This window comes from Parasteatoda tepidariorum, chromosome 4, assembly GCF_043381705.1.
Source record: "Parasteatoda tepidariorum isolate YZ-2023 chromosome 4, CAS_Ptep_4.0, whole genome shotgun sequence".
Taxonomy (NCBI): Eukaryota; Metazoa; Arthropoda; class Arachnida; order Araneae; family Theridiidae; genus Parasteatoda; species Parasteatoda tepidariorum.
This window is the reverse complement of record NC_092207.1, coordinates 37401185-37424446: the sequence shown is the minus strand read 5'-3', so window position 1 is coordinate 37424446 and position 23262 is coordinate 37401185. Positions and strand designations below refer to the sequence as shown.

At 32.5% G+C, this 23262-nt stretch overlaps 1 protein-coding gene and 1 long non-coding RNA gene across 4 annotated transcripts in view; one reads left to right on the top strand and one right to left on the bottom strand.

Moving 5' to 3' along the window:
• Positions 1 to 23262, bottom strand: part of LOC122272401 (uncharacterized) — a 59407-nt gene that overhangs the window by 16335 nt on the left and 19810 nt on the right. Inside the window, exons 1-2 of one of the 3 annotated variants that reach the window (XM_043056080.2) lie at positions 17045 to 17130; positions 937 to 1038 (exon numbers count right to left, since the gene is read on the bottom strand). In XM_043056080.2, coding sequence (XP_042912014.1) covers positions 937 to 1018 — 82 coding nt within the window. In that variant the 5' untranslated portion in view covers positions 1019 to 1038; positions 17045 to 17130. Of the gene's footprint in view, positions 1 to 936; positions 1039 to 16913; positions 17017 to 17044; positions 17131 to 23262 lie in introns of those variants that run through there. The other 2 variants (XM_043056081.2, XM_071179685.1) reach the window with 2 other exon arrangements.
• LOC107456590 (uncharacterized) lies at positions 17124 to 22964 on the top strand. The gene is made up of 4 exons (XR_001585727.3): positions 17124 to 17246; positions 19574 to 19626; positions 20508 to 20564; positions 22829 to 22964. It is a non-coding gene; the product is annotated as an uncharacterized lncRNA (long non-coding RNA).

Sequence of the window (23262 nt, the reverse complement as noted above, 5' to 3'; positions counted from 1 at the left end):
AAAAAATATTCTTTTTTGATTTATATCACGAATTATACTATAGCACATTTCTAATAGGTTTAACGAATTACATGTCGTTTATTTGAATTCAAATTTATTTTAATGACTTAGTATTTACTAAAAAGATGTAATTTTTATTTTTAAAATTTTTTTTTATAAGGATTTGAATGATTGTTTTGAATTCTTAGAATTTTGTGCATTTGCAAAGTTAGTAGCGAGCGAAGCGAACTTGGTTTGCGAAGCAAACCATATAAGATTGCGTCGGGGGTTGGCGAGAGTTAGCGAGCAGGGGGCGCAGCCCACTAGTTTTCTAAAAAATACAGACTTAAAAAAATAATAATGTATGGAAAACAATGGGGAGCTGGTGAGCGGAGCGAGCAAGGAGCTACTAATTTAGTAAAAAAAACACAAAGATTATTCATTAATTAACTTTTTACAGTGGAATTTTCTCCGAAAATCTAGACAACTACAAATGCTTATGCTAGAGCCGTGTTGGTTCAGGGGATAGAGTATTCACCTTCCAATGAGGTGAACCGGGTTCGAATCACAGCAATAGCTGATTGAAACGAATTCCGACCCAGGCTCGCACTGACCACAGAGCTGCCGTAAAATATCCTTAATTGTAGACGGATCATGGGTTAGAGTCTTCTAGCAGTTAGGTTAACTGTAAGAAGTTTTCGTGGTTTTCCTCTCCATGTAAGGCAAACTTGGGATAGCTTAATCAAAAATTCCTCCAAAAAGGTAAATTTTTCCCAATTCTTGATCCAATAGCTCCCTTTTCTTCGAGATAGAGTTCAAAACTACTAGGCTACGGTGTTGAACATTAGTAGTCGTAAACCCAAAACTGGGTCGGCTGTTCAACGACAGTTTTAAAATAAAATTGAAATAAATTGTTTATGCTAGATAATAAATTACCTGATACTTTTCACAACTTACTTGCTCTAACGAAACTGAATATGCGTGCATCGCAATTCGCAATCCAAACCATCATAAGCAAGACCGCAATCTTTACATGCATTCTTCAAAAATTTTCTATATCTATAAAAAAAAAAAATAGCCTAATAACGAATTAAAGAACTCACAATTTATTTTTATATCTACAATCAGTGAATGTTGTGCTGTTCGGAATATTTTGTTGGTTTGAAAAAATTTTTATGTTAAAATATTTTGAAGCAGTATAGAGTTGTGAAAGATGGCGGATACTTCACCTTCAAACAAAAAAAGTAAGAAGCAACGAAATTTTCTCTTCTTGATTGTAAACAGCTAATGAAGATTGATCTGGATTTAATACCTTGATAATATAGTTCTTCTACCTCATCTATTTTTAACCCCTTAACCAGGAGTGTAGTGGTGGGCGTATGTAGGTAACCCATTGATTTAACGCATTCTATGAATTTTGATTAGATTATTCTATGAATTTTGATTAGATTATTCCATGAATTTTGAAAACCCATAATTTAAAGTGGTTATAATTTAGACAGAATTTTAAACTAAATGCAATTATAAAAATGTCTTTAACTCTTTTACATGCTGATTTTTTTTAAAGTTTGAATTTTTAGTATTTAGTATTGAAAAATTTGAAAGGTGCTGGTACTTTAACGATTGATTGAGCTACTTTCTTACCTAAACAGCCTTGGATATCTTCTCTTATTATTAAACATTAGTTCTCAATTTAATATTTATTCATAAAAAATTTGTTATAAAAAGTAACCACTGATTGTTATTTTTAAAAATTTTTTTTTCTTCGAGTCCTTGTTCAGTACTTCATCCTGCTGTCAGTTAATATTCTTATGAAGTACTGAGATAAGAGATTTAATCTATAGATTCTAATTTATTCTTTTTTTTAAATAGAAGAACCATCTTCATACTGAACGGAGAATAGAAGGGCTAGGTGAATCCTTCGAAGAAACTCTTGCCGCTCCAATCATATGTGTTAAGGCAAATTTTCAAAGACCCTTAATCGAGCTGATACACAGTTGAAGATTGTATATAGGTAGCTCTTACAGTTCCGAGTTTCAGATTTCAACAAGTGACGTCACTGTGATGCATCAAGGTGTTTCGCATTTCAACATTCTGTTTTGTGTCTTATTACAGTGTGTTCACTGTTTTCCATTAAAAATATATAAGTAAAAACTTTTTTTTTGTTGAAGCGATTTTCTTTTCCTCTGATTACAAAAAATTAACAATAGTAGTTCAGATAACAGCTTGCGCGATTGCAGCTTGCCAGAATTCTCATAAAACGCAAATTGAGAGCTGTAGTGGCTCAGGGGATAGAGCGTTTGCCTCCCAACGAGGTGACACAGGTTCAAATTCCAGCGGTGGATGGTTGGCACAAATTCTGCTCCCAGATTGCACCGACCACGCAGTTGGCGTAAAATATCCTCAAGAGTAGACACATCATGGGTTAGAATCCCCTTGCCGGCCAGCTAAGCATCGGATGTTTTCATTATTTTCCTCTCCATGTGACGCAAATGTGGGTTAGTCACATCAGAAACGTTGTCCAAGAAGGCTAGTTTCTCCCAGTGCTTGATCTTTGAGTTCCCTTGCCTTTTGGGTTAGATTCAAAACTACAAGGCAACAGAGTAGAACATTGATAGTCATAAACTCAGAATTTGGTCGGCTATAAAAACTATCTTTCCAAGGTCAATCGTGCTGTTCTCTATGCATCCACCAGCATGTAATGTTCTCATTTTGGGGGCTCCGGCCTTTACTTAAATAAAATTGCATATGTATTAATAAAATTGCATTTGTATTATACGTATTATTTCTCCATGTTCCTGTATCTTTTTTACTAAACATCGGCCACACTACGAATTTATAATCTTAATGCTTTCAAAGCGTAACAATATATTTTCGAAAATGATGAAAATGTAATCTTGACGCTTATCTTATTTTTAAAATGGAAAATATTCGATTCTAAAGATTATTCAAAACAATTGCGAACCAGACCCGAAATTGAATAATTGTTTGAAGATAAGACAGGAGAAAGGGATCGCAAAGATTAATAGTTTTTCTTGCGAAATCGATGGTCAAGGTTAGAAATATATTAAAAATAACCCTTGATGGAACAAAAGAAGAAAGATCGTTTCAAATATCGGGTCAAAATTCTTTTATCAGGTGTGACCAAGGCCGTTACGCCATTTATTATGAAATTAATTTTTCGAACTGTCTAACAATTCGTCTATCTCATATATTTAACTTTTCTGTTTGATTGAGAGAAATATTAGGGTCAATGCACTTTTCATTATGAAGGATTAATGAAAAACGAATTTCAATGCATTTTTAATAAATCCCTAATGCTTGAATAATTAATAAGAGAGGATAATTTTATAATTTCATCAGATCTGAAAGACATGTTTGCAGACAACACTGAATATGTTATCAGTCAGCCAAGCTTAAATTAATACCACCTCAATGGTTTCAGCCAACTGTTTTCAAATATTAGGGTCAATGTACTTTTCATTATGAAGAATTAATAAAAAACGAATTTCAATGCATTTTTAATAAATCCTTAATACTTGAATAACTAATAAGAGAGGATAATTTTATTATTTCATCAAATCTGAAAGACATGTTTGTAGACACCACTAAATATGTTATCAGTCAGCAAAGCTTAAATTAATACCATCTCTATGGTTCCAGCCAACTGTATTGAAATATTAGGGTCAATGCACTTTTCATTATGAAGGATTAATAAAAAAAACGAATTTCAATGCATTTTTAATTAATCCTTAATACTTGAATAACTAATAACAGAGGAAAATTTTATAATTTCTTCAGATCTGAAAGACGTGTTTGTAGACACCACTAAATACGTCTGAAAGCTTTAGTTTTTAATTGGCTTCCACTCGATGAAATATTTTGCAAGAGGCGAAGTAATTGGTAGCTCTGCTATAGAAAGTGTCCACTTATTGTATTCTCATCTCTTTACCTGACTTAAAAACGAAATTCTTATCTAGCAGGAGAAAATTATTTTCTTTTAAATATATATATTTTTCTTTGTTCATACGAAAAAGTGAACCACCATATCCATAAATACTCACTCATTTAAACGAGGAAATTTAACATTGATTTTATAGAGAAGTAATTTGGTTCCATTAAATTTCATCTGTACAAGTGGGTTATTCCATTATTTGACGTGCAATTAAGTAGGGACAACTGTAGCTACTAATTTTTACTTTTTGTGTGAATGATTTTCCAAAGTAGCAGTGAAATGACAATTAAAATAGAATAAGAGGCAGATAGTTTTTTTCAATTTTTATTTTTCCAAAGCAGAAATATATCATCATCATATGATTATCATGCTATTGTACGTAGGTTTATGATTTTATTTCTGCGTAAAGTGGTCAAAGTCACATTAAATTAAACATGTGAATTCAGGAGTATAAATGTACAGGGTGTAATGGCTGTCAAAATCATATTCAATGATGTGAGTAAGTCGTGGTAAAATCATATTAAATTAAACATGTAAATTCAAAAATATACAGGATAGTCAAAATCATATTAAACGATGAGTGTAATGTTAGTCAAAATCATATTAAATAATGTGTGTAATGGTAGTCAAAATCATATTAAATTCAACATGTAAATCCTGTAGTGTATGTATACAGGATATGCAAAAATAAACTTTTCACAACTTGTCAGAAGGGTATGATGCGTACTGATGGCTCGAAATCACATTACAGAGCAGAGTCTGAAATCAAGGTCGGTATCAGTGGCGTATCTAGGGTATGGCAAGTATGGCGATTGCCATGGGCGCATTATTTCAAAAAGGCGCAAAATCAATCAACATCAACGATTATTTTTTTAATTAAAAATTTTACTAATTTTTTTTTCAAGTTATGGCAGAATTAAAAAAAGCATCCAACATTTAACCTTTCCTCGAGGGCTCGAAAAGAAGACATCGAGGTCTTTCGAGGAACTCTTTTTATAACTGGGGGAGTGAAATATGAAAGGGAACCGCTAATAATAAAAACAAAGTAGGTGACGAGCGTTAAACAATTTTAACCTCCCACTGTTTTTCATTTTTTTAATAACTTCGTTTGAAAACTCATAGACCACCTTAGTTAGGGATAATAGGAGGGCCAAGGTTTCCAGCTCTTTTGCATAACTCGAAAAGCGCGAGAAATCTCCTTCGGTTGTTATATTATATTCAACATTAAAAAAAATGGGGGAAATAAGAAAAAAAAAAATTCCACATACCNTTTCAATGCGTTTTTAATTAATCCTTAATACTTGAATAACTAATAAGAGAGGATAATTTTATTAATTCATCAGATCTGAAAGACATGTTTGTAGACACCACTAAATACGTTATCAGTCAGCCCCGCTTAAATCAATACCACCTCTTTCCAGCCAAACTGTATTCAAATATTAGGGTCAATGCACTTTTCATTATGAAGGATTATGAAAAAACCAATTTCAATGCGTTTTTAATTAATCCTTAATACTTGAATAACTAATAAGAGAGGATAATTTTATTAATTCATCAGATCTGAAAGACATGTTTGTAGACACCACTAAATACGTTATCAGTCAGCCCCGCTTAAATCAATACCACCTCTTTCCAGCCAAACTGTATTCAAATATTAGGGTCAATGCACTTTTCATTATGAAGGATTATGAAAAAACCAATTTCAATGCGTTTTTAATTAATCCTTAATACTTGAATAACTAATAAGAGAGGATAATTTTATTAATTCATCAGATCTGAAAGACATGTTTGTAGACACCACTAAATACGTTATCAGTCAGCCCCGCTTAAATCAATACCACCTCTTTCCAGCCAAACTGTATTCAAATATTAGGGTCAATGCACTTTTCATTATGAAGGATTAATAAAAAAACGAGTTTCGATGCATTTTTAATTAATCCTTAATACTTGAATAACTAATAAGCGAGGATAATTTTATTATTTCATCAGATCTGAAAGACATGTTTTTGGACACCACTAAAAAAGTCTGAAAGCTTTAGTTTATAATTGGCTTCCACTCGATGAAATATTTTGCGAGAGGTGAAGTAATTGGTAGCTCTGCTGTGGAAAGTGACCACTAATTGCATTCTCATCTCTTTACCTGACTTCAAAAAAAAAAAATTCTTATCTAGCAGGAGAAGCTTATTTTCTTTAAAATATATATATATTTCTTTGTGTATACAAAAAAGTGAACCACCATATCCATAATACTCACGCATTTAAACGAGGAAATTTAACATTGATTTTATAAAAAAGTAATGTGGTTCCATAAAATTTTATCTGTATAAGTGGGTTATTCCATTATTTGACGTGCAATTAAGTGGTGACAGCTGTAGCTACTAATTTTTACTTTTTTTGTGAATGGTTTTCCAAAGTAGCAGTGAAATGATAATTAAAACAGAATAAGAGGCAGATAGTTTATCTTCAATTTTTATTTTTCCAAAGCATAAATATATAATCATATGATTATCATGCATTTGTATGTAGGTTTATGATTTCATTAATGCGTAAGGTGGTCAAAATCACATTAAATAGTGTGAGTAAGTCGTGGTAAAATCATATTAAACTAAACATGTGAATCCAAGAATATACAGGATAGTCAAAATCATATTAAATGGTGTGTGTAATAACTGTAATGGTAGTTAAAATCATATCAAATTCAACATGTAAATCCTGTAATGTATGTATACAGGGTATACAAAATAAACTTTTCACAACTTGTCAGAAGGGTATGATGCGTTCTGATGGCTCCAAATCAACAGTGCAGTGTCGGAAATCAAGGTCGGTATGCAGAAACGTTGAGCGAAAACTGGGAAACCAGAATTCCATGTGCCGTAGATGTGAGATCGGCTTTGCTGTCGGTTGAAGAAACTTCGAGCACTTTCTTTGACCCATTTATTATTAAAACGGACATTCACTTACGGTCTTTTTCTTTATGGTGCTTTTGTATACATCACCGTTTCAAAAATGGAGTTAGACATAATTTCGAATTGTCTGTATGACATTTACTTCTTTTAGAATTTCTGAAACGTGACATCTTGTAGATATTAAAGTCCAAATCCCTGAAAATGGCTGACGACAATACAATCGAATTCATGGTATTGTTGTCAGATATGAATACTTCTAACTTTGTACGTTTTAAGTTCATCACGAAGTAATCATCTGCCAAATCCTTCCTATTTTTATTTTTTGTGTTGCAGCCATAGAGCTGTAATAGAGATGGAGCGAGAGCGCTGTTGTAATTCCCCATCTCATTTCGTCGCAAACATTCAAGTCCCCTCTGTCACGTGATCCCTATCTTTTGGCGATTATGAAGGGCTTCGTATAAGTGCGTCAAGATAAGTTCTCTAGATAGGTCGATTCGTGTTTTGTACTTTTAAAGGCAATGAAGGAAAATAAAAAGCTTCAGGAGCGTTAAGATTAGCAAAACAGAAAAATAGTGGTTAATCTTTCTATAAGACAACCTAAATAAACCTATAATGTGGTATATGTGAATAAATCTATAAACCTAAAATGTGGTAAGCGTACCCCCAGGGGTACGGGAACAGTTTAGAGGGGGTACGCGTTCTTATGCAAAATATTTTGCAACAAACGAAAATTGAAAAAAATTTTATTCAAAAACAAAGCTAGCCATGAAAATGTACGATTACGTATTTTTCTATTGGCTATTTTTTCAGAGTTAACAGTTAATATTTAGTGGTATCAACAGCGAGTTGTGATTTTTAACTTTTGTGCAATTTTTTTATACTAAAAAATTCATTTATTTTATTTATCAGTGGTACACAGCGTTACGAAAAATTTAGAAGGGGTACACAAAAGTTATAAGTTTGGGAAACACTGCTATAAGACATTGTTAGATTTTTAAAAAAATCAAAATAATAAGAAAATTGTAATCTTTGAATGGTTTTGAAAACAATGAAAACATTTCTTGTGATAACCACTTATGGGTACTTTAATGCGTACTTTAAACTTCAAAACTAGTTCAAAATTTTAAAATATTTCACATAATTAAAGCAAAGTAAATGTACATCATATTTATAATTCAAATTAAGAATCCAAGCTTTTTCCTATTAAACTTAAAAATTGTTTAAAAAAACTACTTTCTAACTAATTAACAATGCGTTACCTTCGTTAAAACTTATTTTAATAAAAATTTCCTCTGGTATTATTTTATATATTTAAAAAAGAAACTACAATTTATTCCTTTTTTTTATTCCTTAAAGTTTGCTCATTTTTACTAATTATTCTTGTGATACGTAGCTACATAATTCTACGCAATATATCCCATTTCAGAATTAATCTTAATGAAATTTTTAGACATAAAATAGCGCCTTTAACTTTTAAATTGACATAGAAAATAATAGTGTAACATCTTGTAAAATCATGAATACCTTTCCATGTTTTAGGAACTTTTCAAAACATTTACAAGGTAGGATTTAAGACTTGTCAAGAAGACGAAAAGTGAAGTAAAAATTAGGAAAAAAAAGTATTGGGAGGAATTCGCCTTCGTGGAGGTCTTTCTGATAGAACTAACCCGTATTTACGTTACACGGTGAATAAAACCTCGAAATCCCAGCGCGATTAGTCTTATGACAAGTGCACTCTAATCTATGATCCGTCTACCACTAAGGATATTTTACGTCCACATTGTGGTTTTCTCTTCTTTGCTATAATTGTGTAAAATATCACCGATATTTATTTTTTGGGTAGTATCATATTATACTTGCAAGATCTTCCGAATTCATTTATTATTTGTCTCGTTGAAAGGTAAATTGAAAGAACACGCTATATTGTGAACACTACAAGTATAATAATATTGAATGGCGCTCTTCTCCAAGCTTAGGCGTAAAAATTAATCGGAAGTCTTTTTGCGAATTTTAACCCTTAGCGCCATCTGTGCTTAGCTTTATATAGCCAACCATCTATATTTAATCTATATTAAAAAAAGTTCTTTTTGTTCTCTTTAAGGACACGAAGGGCTTTCAAATATGTAATTAATTCGAAAACCCCTTGGTTACATTTTATGTATAACTCGCAAGTGCCACTGCCCGGTATACATTTATCCACTATACCCTCTCTAAGGTGTTTTTTTTAAAGATTAAGTGCAACTACCCTCATATACACATGCCCATTACTGATTTTTAAAGGTAAAATGCTTAATATATAAAACATTACTTACAGTAAATATATTATATTCCAGTTGTAAATGTAATCCTGACTCCAGTATCTGAAAATTTCACCCATTCGAACATCGGATCTCCTCGAGTAAGGTTGTGTTAAAACCGAGTTCCTGCTACAATGACTTCATTTAGATTTGGCCGCGGAGGAAAAGCGTTCAGCCCCTCCCGCGTACCGGACATCGATCTGACCGAGATAAGACAAGCCACGAGAGAGTTCGCCCGCAGTAAGCTGCAACAAATAACGGACATCGAAAAAGAGCTGACGAATTCTGAACGTCACGCAAAAGGATGCAGAAAGGAGTTAGACGAGATTCTCAGAAAAAAAAACAAGAGAGAAGACCCAATGTATTTGGGAAATCTATACAGATGCATCTACTACGATGAGGAACTTAAACCTCTGATAGAATCTCAAACTGTCAAGCCAGACCCAGCTGAACCAGAGATATCTGAACCAGTGGAGATACAAGAAAATATCCAGACCTCGACATCGGTTGATTCTACACCCGAAATAGCTGAACAAGGCCCAGCTATGGAGACAACTGAAACAACTGAGATCCCGAGAGAAACCCAGACCACAACATCGGTCGACTCAACACCTGAGTTAGATGAGCAAGGTCCAACTCCCATCCCGGAGCCTGCAACCCAACATCCTACCACAGCACCGAAAGAAAAGAAAAAGCGGGGGGGAAAGAGTGTCAACACGGCGACACCAACTGCTCCCGAGGCCGATAGTGAGACATCACACCAGGAAAAAGAGAATATCCCGACAACACCAGCGGAGATAGAAACAACTGAACAGATGGAAATAGGAGCCACTGCTGAAGCCTAGGCTACAGTTGAGACGCCTACTACAAATCCTGATCAGATAGAAGTCCTGCGGCCCACCGGCAGGAAAATTAAAGTTCTCTTCCGAGGACTTGATCCAGAAATTGAGATTTCCAATCTCGAAAATGAACTCTCAGATATTGAATACCGGCCAATAAGAATTGAATAGATGAGGAAGAGGCGTGGTCAGGACTACAAGCTCCTCGCCCTCTTTCTAGCCATCCTCTCAGACGATCCCAAGCATCTACCAAACAGACCGACTGCTCGACACACCAGTGCGGGCTGAAAGATTTCGTGGCGGCCGTCACGAGATTCAATGCTACAAGTGTTAAGGTCTCGGCCAAACACAAAAAAGCTGCACCGGCCAAGTAGCGTGCATGAAATGTGCAGGGGCACATTGGACCTATCTTTGCAGTAAACCCCTCAACGAGCCTCCAACCTGCGTAAACTGCCAAGGAGATCACCCGGCCTGTTTTTCAGGCTGCGGTGCCAGAAAAAAAGAGGAAAACACCATCCAGGAGCAGGCAACACAGAAGTGCTGCCGACTCTGCTACTAGATTTCTTCGAATCGTCAAAGAATTAAAGAACTTTTTAAGGAATCTGAACTAGTCAACCAGATACAATCCCTTCTCCCATCTACCAAGGCCTAGAGTGGAGCTACTACATGAAGATAACCGCAGATATTTTTCTGCGGTACTTCCCATATTTTATCGTCACAAGTCACCGTCGCCTTAGGGCAAATTCATTCTGATGAAGGAGTGAGATGCCCGCTTCGCAGGCAGGTACTCTGATCTACCCCATATCAAGTCAAGTCATTTGAAATTTTATTCTAGTGTAATATGTTTAGATAGATTATTTTTGGCCATATAGAAGCTTATCGCCAAGATAGTGCTTGTTTATTAAAAATTGCATCCATGCCGATGAAAATAGGAGAGGTGATTCTATCCACTGCACATTGAATAATTTGCTAAATTATCGCACGCCCACTAGAAGAGCAATTCACACCCTGTTATTAAGCAATTACAAAGCGCAGTTCACCACTGTCCTTCCCTGTAGAGCAGTGTTTCCCAAACTTATGACTTTCGCGTACCCTTTCTAAATTTTTCGCAACGCTGTGTACCACTAATAAAAAATTGAACGTATTTTTTACTATAAAAAATTGCACACAAGTTAAAAATCACAACTGGCTGTCGACACCACTGATTATTAACTGTTAACTCTGCAAAAAAGATAGCCAATAGAAAAATACGTAATTGTACATTTTCATGGCTAGCTTTGTTTTTAAACATAAAATTTTGAAATTTTCGTTTGTTGCAAGATATTTCGCACACTTTGGGAAACACTGCTGTAGAGGATGCAAAAAAATGAATATTTTTGTAGTTTTGTGTAACATGCCTTTTTAGCGAAAGTGGTAGGACACTTGCACTTTATTAAATTTCCTAATGTTTGCTACTCCTTTATATTTTTTTAAGAAGTAACTCTTAAGTAACTTTTTAAGAAGTAAGAAGAAGTAACTTTTTAAGAAGTAAGAAGAAGTACGTAACAATGTATTTTCTCTTGATTTTAGATTGAAATACAGATGTCTATATTATTACTCAAATTTAATTGTTAGAATTAAATTACTGAATTACCAGTCGGTAAGCTTTTAGGAAAGAAAAAAAAGGACATGTTTTTTCAATGTGAATCTTGCAGCCAAGTGGATTAACAATGTAAATTTTTTTATCGAAAACTAGAACTTATTTTCAATTGAATTTAAATTATTCCAGGTTTTTTTACGACCTGGTAAATATAAATGAGTGGTAGCTAGAGTTTCTCAAGACTACTGAAAAATGCTTACATTTAGCTTTCATTTGAGATTTATAAAATTATTTCCGTGGTATTTTTTTTCACCCTTATATATTTCCTTTAAATTTAAAAACTTATTAGTTACTTAAATTATCTAAATCTATCTCACTTTTATTACCACTCTAAAAACTTTTCCAGATCATGACAACCTTGTATTACGTATTAAGTCTCCAATTTTGGGGAAGATGCCTTCCCCTTTTTTTCCTAAAAGATAAAAACTAGTAATTTCAGCGATTTATATTTTGAAAGAAAAATAAACTCGTGTTCATTAATAAAGTTACCCTATTCTATTCTATTCTGTTTTACAATTGGTCTTTTTATTCTGGTTGTACTTTCTTTTCTTCCTTTTAGAATTTTTGCCTAAAATTAATTAAGTTTGACGCATTTCATATCAAAAAAAGTTTGGAAACAACGTAATTATGTTTTCATTGTTGTTTTCAGGAAACAAAGTTTATGTATATATCATGCAAAAAAAAATGACAAAACCGAAGAAATCGTGTAAAATTTATTATTTATTTTAAATTTAAATCGAGTATCAGTCATGATTTTTCTTTTTTTTGCACTCATCCTTTTGTTATGATTTATTTCTCAATAAGAATCTAACTTGTAAAGAAACCTGTGTTGCGGTAGTCAAACATTATTTGAGAAATTTATGTGAGTCAATAAAAAATCAAACAAGAAACCACGCATGAAAACTTTTTCAATATTATGCAACTTGGCATTTAATTATGTTAACTATATTATGCAATTTCGCATTTTCAAAAGGGCATTTTTCTTCCTTCACACATGATAAATATTTCTTTTTCAAAAGAAATATTAAGTAACACACGGCTATTCAGTTGTTTCAAATGAATGATTTAAATAAAAGACAAATATTTCTGTTGTCTAAATAAAATGCAAAGCGCAGCTTATATTTTAGTGACGTTGTAATATTTTATTTATGTTTTTGAATCATGACAATATTTGAATAGTAGATATTCAAATAACTGTGCAAATGAGTTTAATTTTGATATTAATATAGAGGATGACGGCTTTATGATTTTAAATTATACTTGACATTGGGGAAATTCTGTCTGATCTGAAATCAACCGGAAAATTCTGCCGGCGAAAGAATAAGCCTTACACAGATGCAAATAATGTCTTTATAAATCAAAAAGCGGCAGGGCATGTGCCAATAAATGTTTTCATAAGATGGACCGCTTATTGTTAGTTAGGTCGGATACTTTTGCTATAAATTTGAATATGCTGTGCACATGCTGTTTTGTGCCATATATAATGCGTCTCTTTATGATGGTGCATTGCCATTCAGTTAAAAAGTAAATACACCCTACCACTTTCTTTTAAAAGAACCACTCGCATTACTTACAAAATGAGGAGCGTATTGTAGCAGGTAGAACTTTCTTGTAGGCCTCATGTGAGCAACATAATTAAAAGCAAACTTTTTGAGATGCAAATTTTTTTTAAAAATCTTTTCCAAATTTGTCGTGGCTATTTAAAAGTAATAATAATGATAGTAATAATGGTAGCAATAATAATAATATAGAGTTCTAAAAGTTTAAACACCTTAAATAATCATTCGAAATTTAAGTGTCATAACTATTCGAATTTGAAGACATATGCATTTTTTACATTTTCCATTTTTGGATTCTTCTGCTCTTTGGGGGCACTTTTTTTTGTTTTGTTTTGTATTTTTAGAACGTTTGTTGAGATTTCAGAACATTTATTTTCATTTTGGGGAATTTTTGGAGATTTTCTGGTTCTTTGTTTTTATTTTTAGGGCATATTTTTGAAATCTTTGAAAATACCAGAGGTAATTTTTACAATTTTCTCAAATTTCAACGGAGTTATTCTATTTTATTTACTACAATTTTCAGGGAAAAGGATAACCATTGCTCAGAATAAAACTGAGCGAATGATAAAAACAAAAATAATTTATGGAGACATTATGGGTGGTTAAAATAAGAAACAAGAGCATTGGAATTCAAGATTACTCCGGAAACACCAATTTTTTTCTTAGTCTTTTGTTATTATTTAACATTAATTTTAAACTTTAATAAAATATTACAACCCGATTTCTCTTTATATATACACGCATACATACAATTATATGCAATATAAAATTTTAAGGAAGATATGATGCTTCAGGTAGGTAGGTACTTTATTTACTCTCACTAGAGCTGCACAATGGGCTATTGGCGACGGTCTGGGAAAAATCCCTGAGAATGATTCGAAGACATGTCATCACAATTTTGATCCTTTGCAGAGGGAAAGGCTCCTCCGCTATAGTATCCCGACGACCTGCTCTCGAAGTCGAGCATGGTTAAACAGTTTAACGAAGACTAATACCGCGCACTCTCGGTCCCTACACAGGCTGATCAAAGCGGTCACCCACACGCTTACTGACTGCAGCCAGTGATGCTTAACTTCGGTATTCTACTGGGAACCGTGTTTTCACAATCAGTCCACTGCGGGATATATAATGTTTCAGATTTAAGCTTTTATTTAATTACAGAAATGTTTTTTTTTTTCAAATTTTAAGAACATTTTTGGGCATCTTTTAAGGATATTTTTCACTATCTTTAACGGCATATTTTCGTCAACAAATTCCGGACTCCAGACATATTCTTCAAAAATTTGTTTCCGAGTTGAGGAAATACTTATACTGAAAGTAAACGCACAGTTATAACTTGTCTACATATTAGTTGAAATCTAATTGTAATTAAAAAACGTAAGCATAGACATACTTGCTCAGTGTTCCGATTTAATGGAAACGTTTTTTAATAGTATTTAAAGTGGTAGAGAAAGCAGGAGGGCCGAGGACCACGGTCTGGGAACCTTAAAAAGTTATGTCAAATGTTTCGTGGAAATATTGAAAATTTTTATGTTTTTTGATTTTACTGTATATTTAGGAATCAAGTTAGTCAATTGTAACATGTCTTTTAGTTTATAAAATATTTTGTTAGGTAGGAATTAGTTAAAGTATCTTTTTTGAACTACTTTTTAAATTCTCCCAGACTGTGGCCACCTTGCGAAAGAGCAATAAATGCGATGAACTTTTTCTTTTAACCCCTTCTTTCTCGCACCCGTGAAAATGATGAGGTGAGGTTGTGCCCTCTATTTCTCGCTCCCGTGATATTTCCGGGCTGGAGTGTTCAGTCGTAACGCGTAATTAAGAATAAAACTAATTCATTTCTTTTGCCCGGAAAACATTTTATTTCTCATTTTGCACACCAGATGGCAGTACCAAGGTAAGGTTTTTAAGGTAATTGTAGATAGTTAATTTATTTTAAACTAGATGTCAGCACTAAACAAATACGTGTATTTGTGATATGTGATAAAAAAATAGGCACTTTTATGACCATTTTCTTGAAAATTAACCGATCTTTAAGGGGTTAATTTAGGTATTGCTGTAACAAAATAGTCAATTTTTCTTTTATAATTTTGTTTTACTTACTTTCGTGGTGGTTAAACTTATCATTTATTAAATTGAAAATATAATTATTAAAGTATGCATTACGTTCAGGGAGGCCAACTTGCTCCGCTTTGTAAAAAAAATATTTTCTAGTGGTAAACGAAATTTAAGTTACTTTTTGGTTAAGTAATTTTTATTAAGTATTTTTTCCACCAGTACACATCAGAAATTCAAAGTAACATATGAAATGCATCTTTATGGCAGTTATCTCATGGTGACATTTTTAAATAGTAAACGTATTTTTTCCTTATTCCACAAGTTTTGCTCTTTAATTCGCTACCAATTCATTAAAACTTTTGCAGAAAATGGATCGATTGGCATCCCTGTTCTTTAAAATGAAAAAGAAAAAAAAAATTAGTAGCTTTTTACAACACATAAAAAAACCTTTTAATTTTATTTCAAATCAATCAGGTGATTTTAAAAGTGAACTGTTCTGTTCTGGCGAAACTCAAACCGAACTAAAGAAACGGCTATAAGCAAAGAACAAACAAATAAAAGTGAACAATTGAAAAAAAAAAACATTAGAGAAAAAGGTGAGTAGTAAATCTAGATACAAAGTTCCATAGCCTCCCAATAATGGAATTTTTTAGACAATACTAACAAAAAATACAAACAAATTGATAGACAATAAATAAACTCTCCCATTTCTCATTTAAGAAACTGTACTACATTACTAACGATTACTTCTCCATGTAACTTGGCGCATAGCGAAATGCCGGTGAGATTTGCATAACGCCGGATTTCATACTGTAAGTATAAACTTTCAGGACTGCTTTGTTCAAAGGTATCAATAATATATGGTATATCAATACGTATCAATTATGATTGGTATGTATAAGTAAAGGTATCAATAAATATCAGATATCAATAATAATTACTCTATCATCTTTATCGAAACTTCATGCTCACTCCTTGCAGAGACATTTATAGGATAAATAAATATTGCAGTATTCCCTACTTATATTTGTAATTCCTTGCTACAAATATAAATTTTCAACTCTGTGTTGTTCAAAGATATCAATAATATTTGGTATATCAAAACGTATCAATTATGACTGGTATGAATAAGTAAAGGTTTCGATAATAATTGGTATCAATAAATATCAGACATCAATAATACTTACTTTATCATCTTTATCGAAACTTCATGCTCACTCCTTGCAGAGACATTTATAGGATAAATAAATATTGAAGTATTCCCTACTTATATTTGTAATTCCTTACTACAAATATAAATTTTCAACTCTGCTTTGTTCAAAGATATCAATAATATTTGGTATATCAATACGTATCAATTATGATTGGTATGAATAAGTAAAGGTATTAATAATATTTGGTATCAATAAATATCAGATGTCAATAATAATTACTTTATCACCTTTATCGAAACTTCATGCCCACTCCTTGCAGAGACATTTATAGGATAAATAAATATTGAAGTATTCCCTACTTATATTTGTAATTCCTTACTACAAATATAAATTTTCAACTCTGCTTTGTTCAAAGATATCAGTAATATTTGGTATATCAATAAGTATAAATGATAATTGGTATCAATAAGTAACACAGGTATCAGTGATAATTTGTATAAATAAGTAACAAAAGTATCAATAATTACTTTACGATCTTTATCAAAGCCCCCGTACTCCCACCTTACAGCGATATTAATAGCATAAATAAATATTGGAGATTTGAATAGATTGAGGATTAAATTTGCTCTAACAATGTATAAAAGTAACAGACACTTACCTTATAACTGAAATTACTATAATTGATTCTCTAATGACTGGATGTGAGTATTATATGTTGGAAGGAAGTAAACCGGATGATTTTTTATCCTGTCGGAAGTGCATAAAAAGGATGAGAATTTATCATTGTGACATTTTTTGAGAGAAAAAAAGGAGGAAATTTAATCATCCTAATCTTACTCAGAAATCGTGAAATAGCACAGGTAAGAGATATTTCATTTACCAATTTGTATTGATTAAAAAAAAAAGATTTTTAATTGTTTTTGATTAATCAATTTTATAATTGTGTTAAAAGTACAATCGGACATTGTTATAGTGAACCGTCTGTGGACTTAACAATAAGTCCTCTATAAATGATGGTTCAATATATCTAAAATATTCGGAAAAATATTTTTTAGCGTATTGAAGTAGTATTGTTAGAAAAAGTGATTACAATATGTAATTTGCTTCATAAATGTTTAGCTAACGAAACACGTAGTTTCTTTCTACAACAACTTTACCTGACATAGAATTTCTTCCTATAACGAAATTTAATATCAGAACATTAAGTGACATTCAAAATATTCTCCTTATAATTAAATGGTTGTCTCTTTATAATGAGTTTTTAAAAGCTTTTATTGGAATTTTTTAGATGTTTATCTTTTTAATTTGCATCATTTTCGAAGAAAGTTGCATTCAAAAGTTTTATACAACCAATTCGCTAGTGCATGCTTTTGAAACCACTCGTTTTATTCATTTCAGCGGAATAAATAGTTTTAAACAATTCTTTTTAAAGTATCTTCATTTTAAATTAATATTTTCAAATGTATCTTCTTTTTAAATTAATATTTTCAAATGTATCTTCATTTTAAATCAACATTTTTAAATGTATACTTTTGAATTTATCATATTGATTAAAAATTTTATTTGATTCATTTAAATACCGGCAAAAAAAGAAATTTAAATCCTCTATTAACGAATTTTCAATTTTTAGTTGTTTTCTAAATGACTGTTCAGAAGGGACCACAAACTACGTTAATTACAAACCAGTGTTCATTATATATCCGGATAGTTCATTGTATAAAATTTTTAAATGTACACTTTCGAATTTATCATATTACTTAAAAATTTAAATACCGGCAAAGAAGAAATTTAAATCCTCTATTAACGAATTATCAATTTTTAGATGTTTTCTATATAACAGTTCAGACAAGACCACAAACTACGTTAATTACAAACCAGTGTTCATTATATATATCCGGATTTATTAAAGCAGGTTTAAACTGTAATTATTTTTACTCTGCAATAGAACAAATCGAAAAAAAAAAATATTTCCCCATAATTTCGAATCGGACCTACGTAAAAGATGCGGTATATAAATAAAGGAAAAAATAAATTCTGAAGATGAATAATGCCTTGAAGGGAATAAAATTTATTAATTTGAAGAGAAATCGGAATCGAACTTCTAAAATAATAATCATAAGTTACACAGAATACCTTTTTCGCAATCGTAAGCTTTGATCAATAATATTTTAAATCTAAAATAATCTAAGTAAATTTTAGTTTTTTTCTCTCCATTTTTTTCGAAAACTTAACACCTTTGCAGCAGTGCTGAATTAAGTTCATATCATTATAAAACAAGCAATTTCCATAGTTTTCTACCGAAGGCAGAGGATTGTTCAGTATTTTTCGCTGATAGGGAAGGGTAGGGATTGCATGCTTGTATTTTTCCTAAAATAGCTACCTGATTCAGGGAAAATGCAGACATATAGAATATATAGTATGCAAAATATATAGTGGATTTATTTATTTTTGATTTCAGAATTTGAAAATCGAAAATAAATCAAATAATTCTAATAACAAAGCATTCTGGCAAAGCATTCAATATAAAAGCATTCTGGCACTGCGAATTTGTGACATTTTGCGTAGCTTCTTTTCATCAATTATAGTCAATAATTTTTTTTAATCTTGTTCCTTTTCTTCGGAATCACATACGAATTTCATATAATTTGGAATAGAAAAAATTTCAGTGTATGAAATATAATGCAATTGCCCTAAATCTTAAAAAAAAAAATTAATTAATAAATAAATGAAAAATATCTGTGTATGGAATACGGCGTGAGTGTATACCGAGCATTATTTCTTAACCCAATAATGCCCGACCACAAAAATTGGTTGTATACATACATTTACTTACTTCAAAATGGCTATTGGAAGAAAAAAAGTAGCTGTACTTTTAAAAGGGCTTTAACCACAAAGGGGTTAACTTAAAAAAAGTTCTATATATAGAATTAGGCGATGCCTCGGTATCTTAAAAAGTAGCAGTATAAGAAATACCGAACTGACGACTGCCCAATACCTTTTTTTAAAAAAAAAGTGTAGAGAATATCATGCCATGCATTCCATACCTTCAAACGAAATGGAACAATCCATTTACATTAAGGGAAGTTTGGAATTGAAAGATCTAGCAGCAACAGCTTATTGTTAATAAAATGGCATCAATATTAACGTGTTTTTTTTTTTTAAATAACAATTCTCTTTTTTTTTTCAGAATGAACACTTACGGAATGTTTTTGGGACTCATCTTGATAAGTATAGTTTTAGGTAGGTAATCACGACTGAAATAAATATTTGTTTTAATTCATTTTAATCCAAGGATTAGATTCTCACAATATAAAGGCGGGAGTTTATGTAGTGAATTTAAGAAACTAAAATCAGTTACGTGATAAATATAAACCTCTTTATAATGATATCCGTTAGTGACTTTTCAGCTTTTTTAAGCAATAAAAACGATTTTTATACAATTTATGGAATCTGTTTCAGTTGCAAGAATAACCAATGTAAAATTGATACAAAGTTAAATTAGTTAAGAACCAATCCATTTGCAACCATAGTCGTTATTAATTTAATTTATTAACTATTCTTCGGCAAGTGTTAAATTCACTAATTTCAAATGTGTCAAAAAGTGTCTCAGCTACGTGGCTCACTCTTGTAAATAGTAAAAATATTTCATTCTCACAGATGGCGCTCTGCGCAGCGATGTGTTATTAATTAATATTCAGACACTGTAACGTTCACATCATTCTTCGTTATTAAATACATTTTTCTGTTATAAAGTATTATGTTATAACTTATGCAACTCCCTCATCTCATATGGTTTGACGAATAACCGACGCACGAATGAATGTCCCCGAGAATATCGTATTCGTATTTCACATTAAATATTTCAAAATATTAATTGTTATAATTCTCAAATGTGAAGTAACAATATTTTTAAAGCATCAAGGCAGCTGTAGGTCTTCCGAGTTTTATTTGGGGATTTTAGCATTTAATTTAGGATTTTGTCATTTAGAGAATTAATAAATTGAGAATGTAAACAGGTACTGTCTGAGAATCATAAGATGAACCCCTGTTCTCGATTGCAATTTCACTGAGAACTTAATTCATGATTGCCAGATTATAAATCATATCGTGTTATTTTTTAGGAGCAGAGAGAAGGCTACCTTGTTGGACAAGGCAAAGGTGCAACACCTGTCGAAGAAGTAAGGTTACCTAACCTAATTAAAACTAAATAATATAGTAATGAATTACTATTTCATAACCATAGCAACCATTTAAAAGTTCTTTTCAGGTTCACCAAAGGGGGAAAAAAACAATTTAAGTGCATTACATTTGAAGCAAAATTCTAATTTCAAACTGTTTCTTTTTTTAAATTTTTCCCTTCTTGCCGACTTTATTAGTATTAGACTTACAGAAGTTGAACTCACCAAAAGAAAATTTAACTAATACGTATAACATTTTATCCTTGTAAGTCCGATTTACCATATCACATTGGCTCTTAGAAATGTAAATTTGGCACTTAGTAGATAATTTCAAATTTATTTTGATGTTACATCAATTAAGCTTTTTGAAACACGTTTTAAAAGGGTATACTATCAACCAAAGGAAATACGTGGTATATTATAGACTACTGCCAATTAAAGTTACCCCACCGGAAAACGGCACGCCACGCTCGTAAAATTTGCACCAGAGATAAAACATGGTGAGATACGCAAAGGATTAGATTTCCAGCTCATTCATGTCAAGCACGTGGCAGTGGTGATAGCTATAATGCATATAAAAGCAGAGGTTCAACAGCAATTTTCTCCGATTCAATTTGAACTTCATTTTCGATTTAGAAGTTTGTTTTGTTATAATTTTTTGCATAAGAAGAAGAAATGAGTAAAAGTTAGGGTCTCGTTTTCATTAAGGAAAAATTATAGCAACCAGAGTTGGGTTTTATCGCACTGTATTATTACTGCTCGACTTGGCAAAAATTCCTTAAATATCCAGAGAATATGAAATTGATGGGTTCTGGACCGTAATAAGAAACATCCACGAAATGCTACTAGATGTAAGCTGCCCTCTACTACTAACAGGCAAGGAGATAGTCATTACGAAACATGAATATGGAAATGAAGTCGTTTGCAAGTTTGTGCTCAAACAATTCGATAACGTTTGCAGCAGAATGGACAGCCAAGGCTTCTGTTTTCCTTCACTTAGAGGGGCATCTTCAATGGTGTGATTAATTACCAACCTGGACCCATGAATGGAAGCATGGGATCTTTATAGTTGAATGCCGGATCTGCATACAAAGCTATGATGGCTACATCCGTGTTTGGTGGTATTTCTGAGAACGCATGTAGCCAAATTGCATTCGGCATCGTCATACTGGTCCATCACTCAGTGATATTATATTGAGTGCTATTTGAAACGTGAGTCGATCACATCGTTTTTTTTTTTTTTTTTTTTTTTTTTTTTTTTTTTTTTTGCTTTACTGTCATTTTTACAAGCCAGTGTTACATTCCAGGTGTATTTAGACCGGTGGCTGGCTTTGCCTTATCGTAAAGGACTCTCTAACGATCGTTTTCACAGGATATTGCACAACTGTCCGTATTTTTGTGACCTTAACTTGATACACTACATATCCAACAATCACCATGATCAACACGGCCGGTCCTCCTGATCTTTGAACAATTGAAAACGCGTAGGTTGTTGAGAGATGGACTCACCAATTACTACTGTCAATGAATTGAAGCTGTTTTGATCCAGGTCTCTGAAAATGGCAATCTCTTCATCCAGTCGTCCCGCAGTGGACTGATCGTTAAGACACGGTTTCCAGCAGATCACCGAAGTCAAGCATCACTGGCTACGGTCAGTGTGCGGGTGGGTGACCACTTGGATCAGTCTGCGTAGGGACCGAGGGTGTGCGGTATTGGTCCTCGTTAAACTGTGCTACCGTAAAGTGCTCGACTACGCGCGCAGGTCGTCGGGCTAACGAAGCGGGGGTGCCATCCCTTCCGCAGAGGATCAAAATTGTGATGGCATGTCTTCGGATCATCCTCCGGGATGTTTCCCAGACCGTCGCCAATAGCCCATTGTGCAGATCTAGTGCGACGTAAAGTAACAACAACTTCATCCAGTCAGATAAATGCTCTTTTTTACTGTCAGAAGTGGCAGCTTTTTGTACCAACTTTTAAGAATCTAGAGGGCTTAATTTACTGTAAATTTAATCACGAGCTCATTACCCCGTAGTGTATGAGTTCAAAAAATATCATTTTGTTATACATATTCCAACTTAGAGTAGCAATTCTAATGGCCAGCTACTTGCACTAGCTAGTGTACTTTGCACTACTTCAAATGAGTACACTAAATTTGATGTGAATAAGTTCAGAATAGTGAATTAGTATATAAAAAACATACAAAAATTCAGTTATATGTAAATTTCTTTTATACTATTATCTTGGTTATATTATTTATTTTGCAGAATCCAAAATAGGTCAAATGCCAGTTTGCTGTGCAGGATGCGCAGTGGGAAAAGTAACAGTTCGTGTGACTAAGTCGAAGGCATTCTGTTGGTGTGTTACCTGATGTAGTTTTGAAAATATAATAATAGGAACATATATTGCGTTTTTTCTTACTTCAATTCGTCTATTTCTTAAGGGACGTAAAAAATAAAACAAAAAGAAAAATATATATATAGTGATGAATGGATACTGAATTGTAAGAGTAGGGGAGAGTGGGGTCAATTGTAACAGGGTACGATTGTAACAGAGCAAAAATTTCGAGTGTCGGGTTATAGATTCGGTTCCTAGGTGGCGCACAAGGTGCATTTAATAAATCTACATGTACACCCCTGCTGGCAATCATTTTTATATACTTTTGAAAGAGTTACATCACAAAAGATATTTTCACGCTACG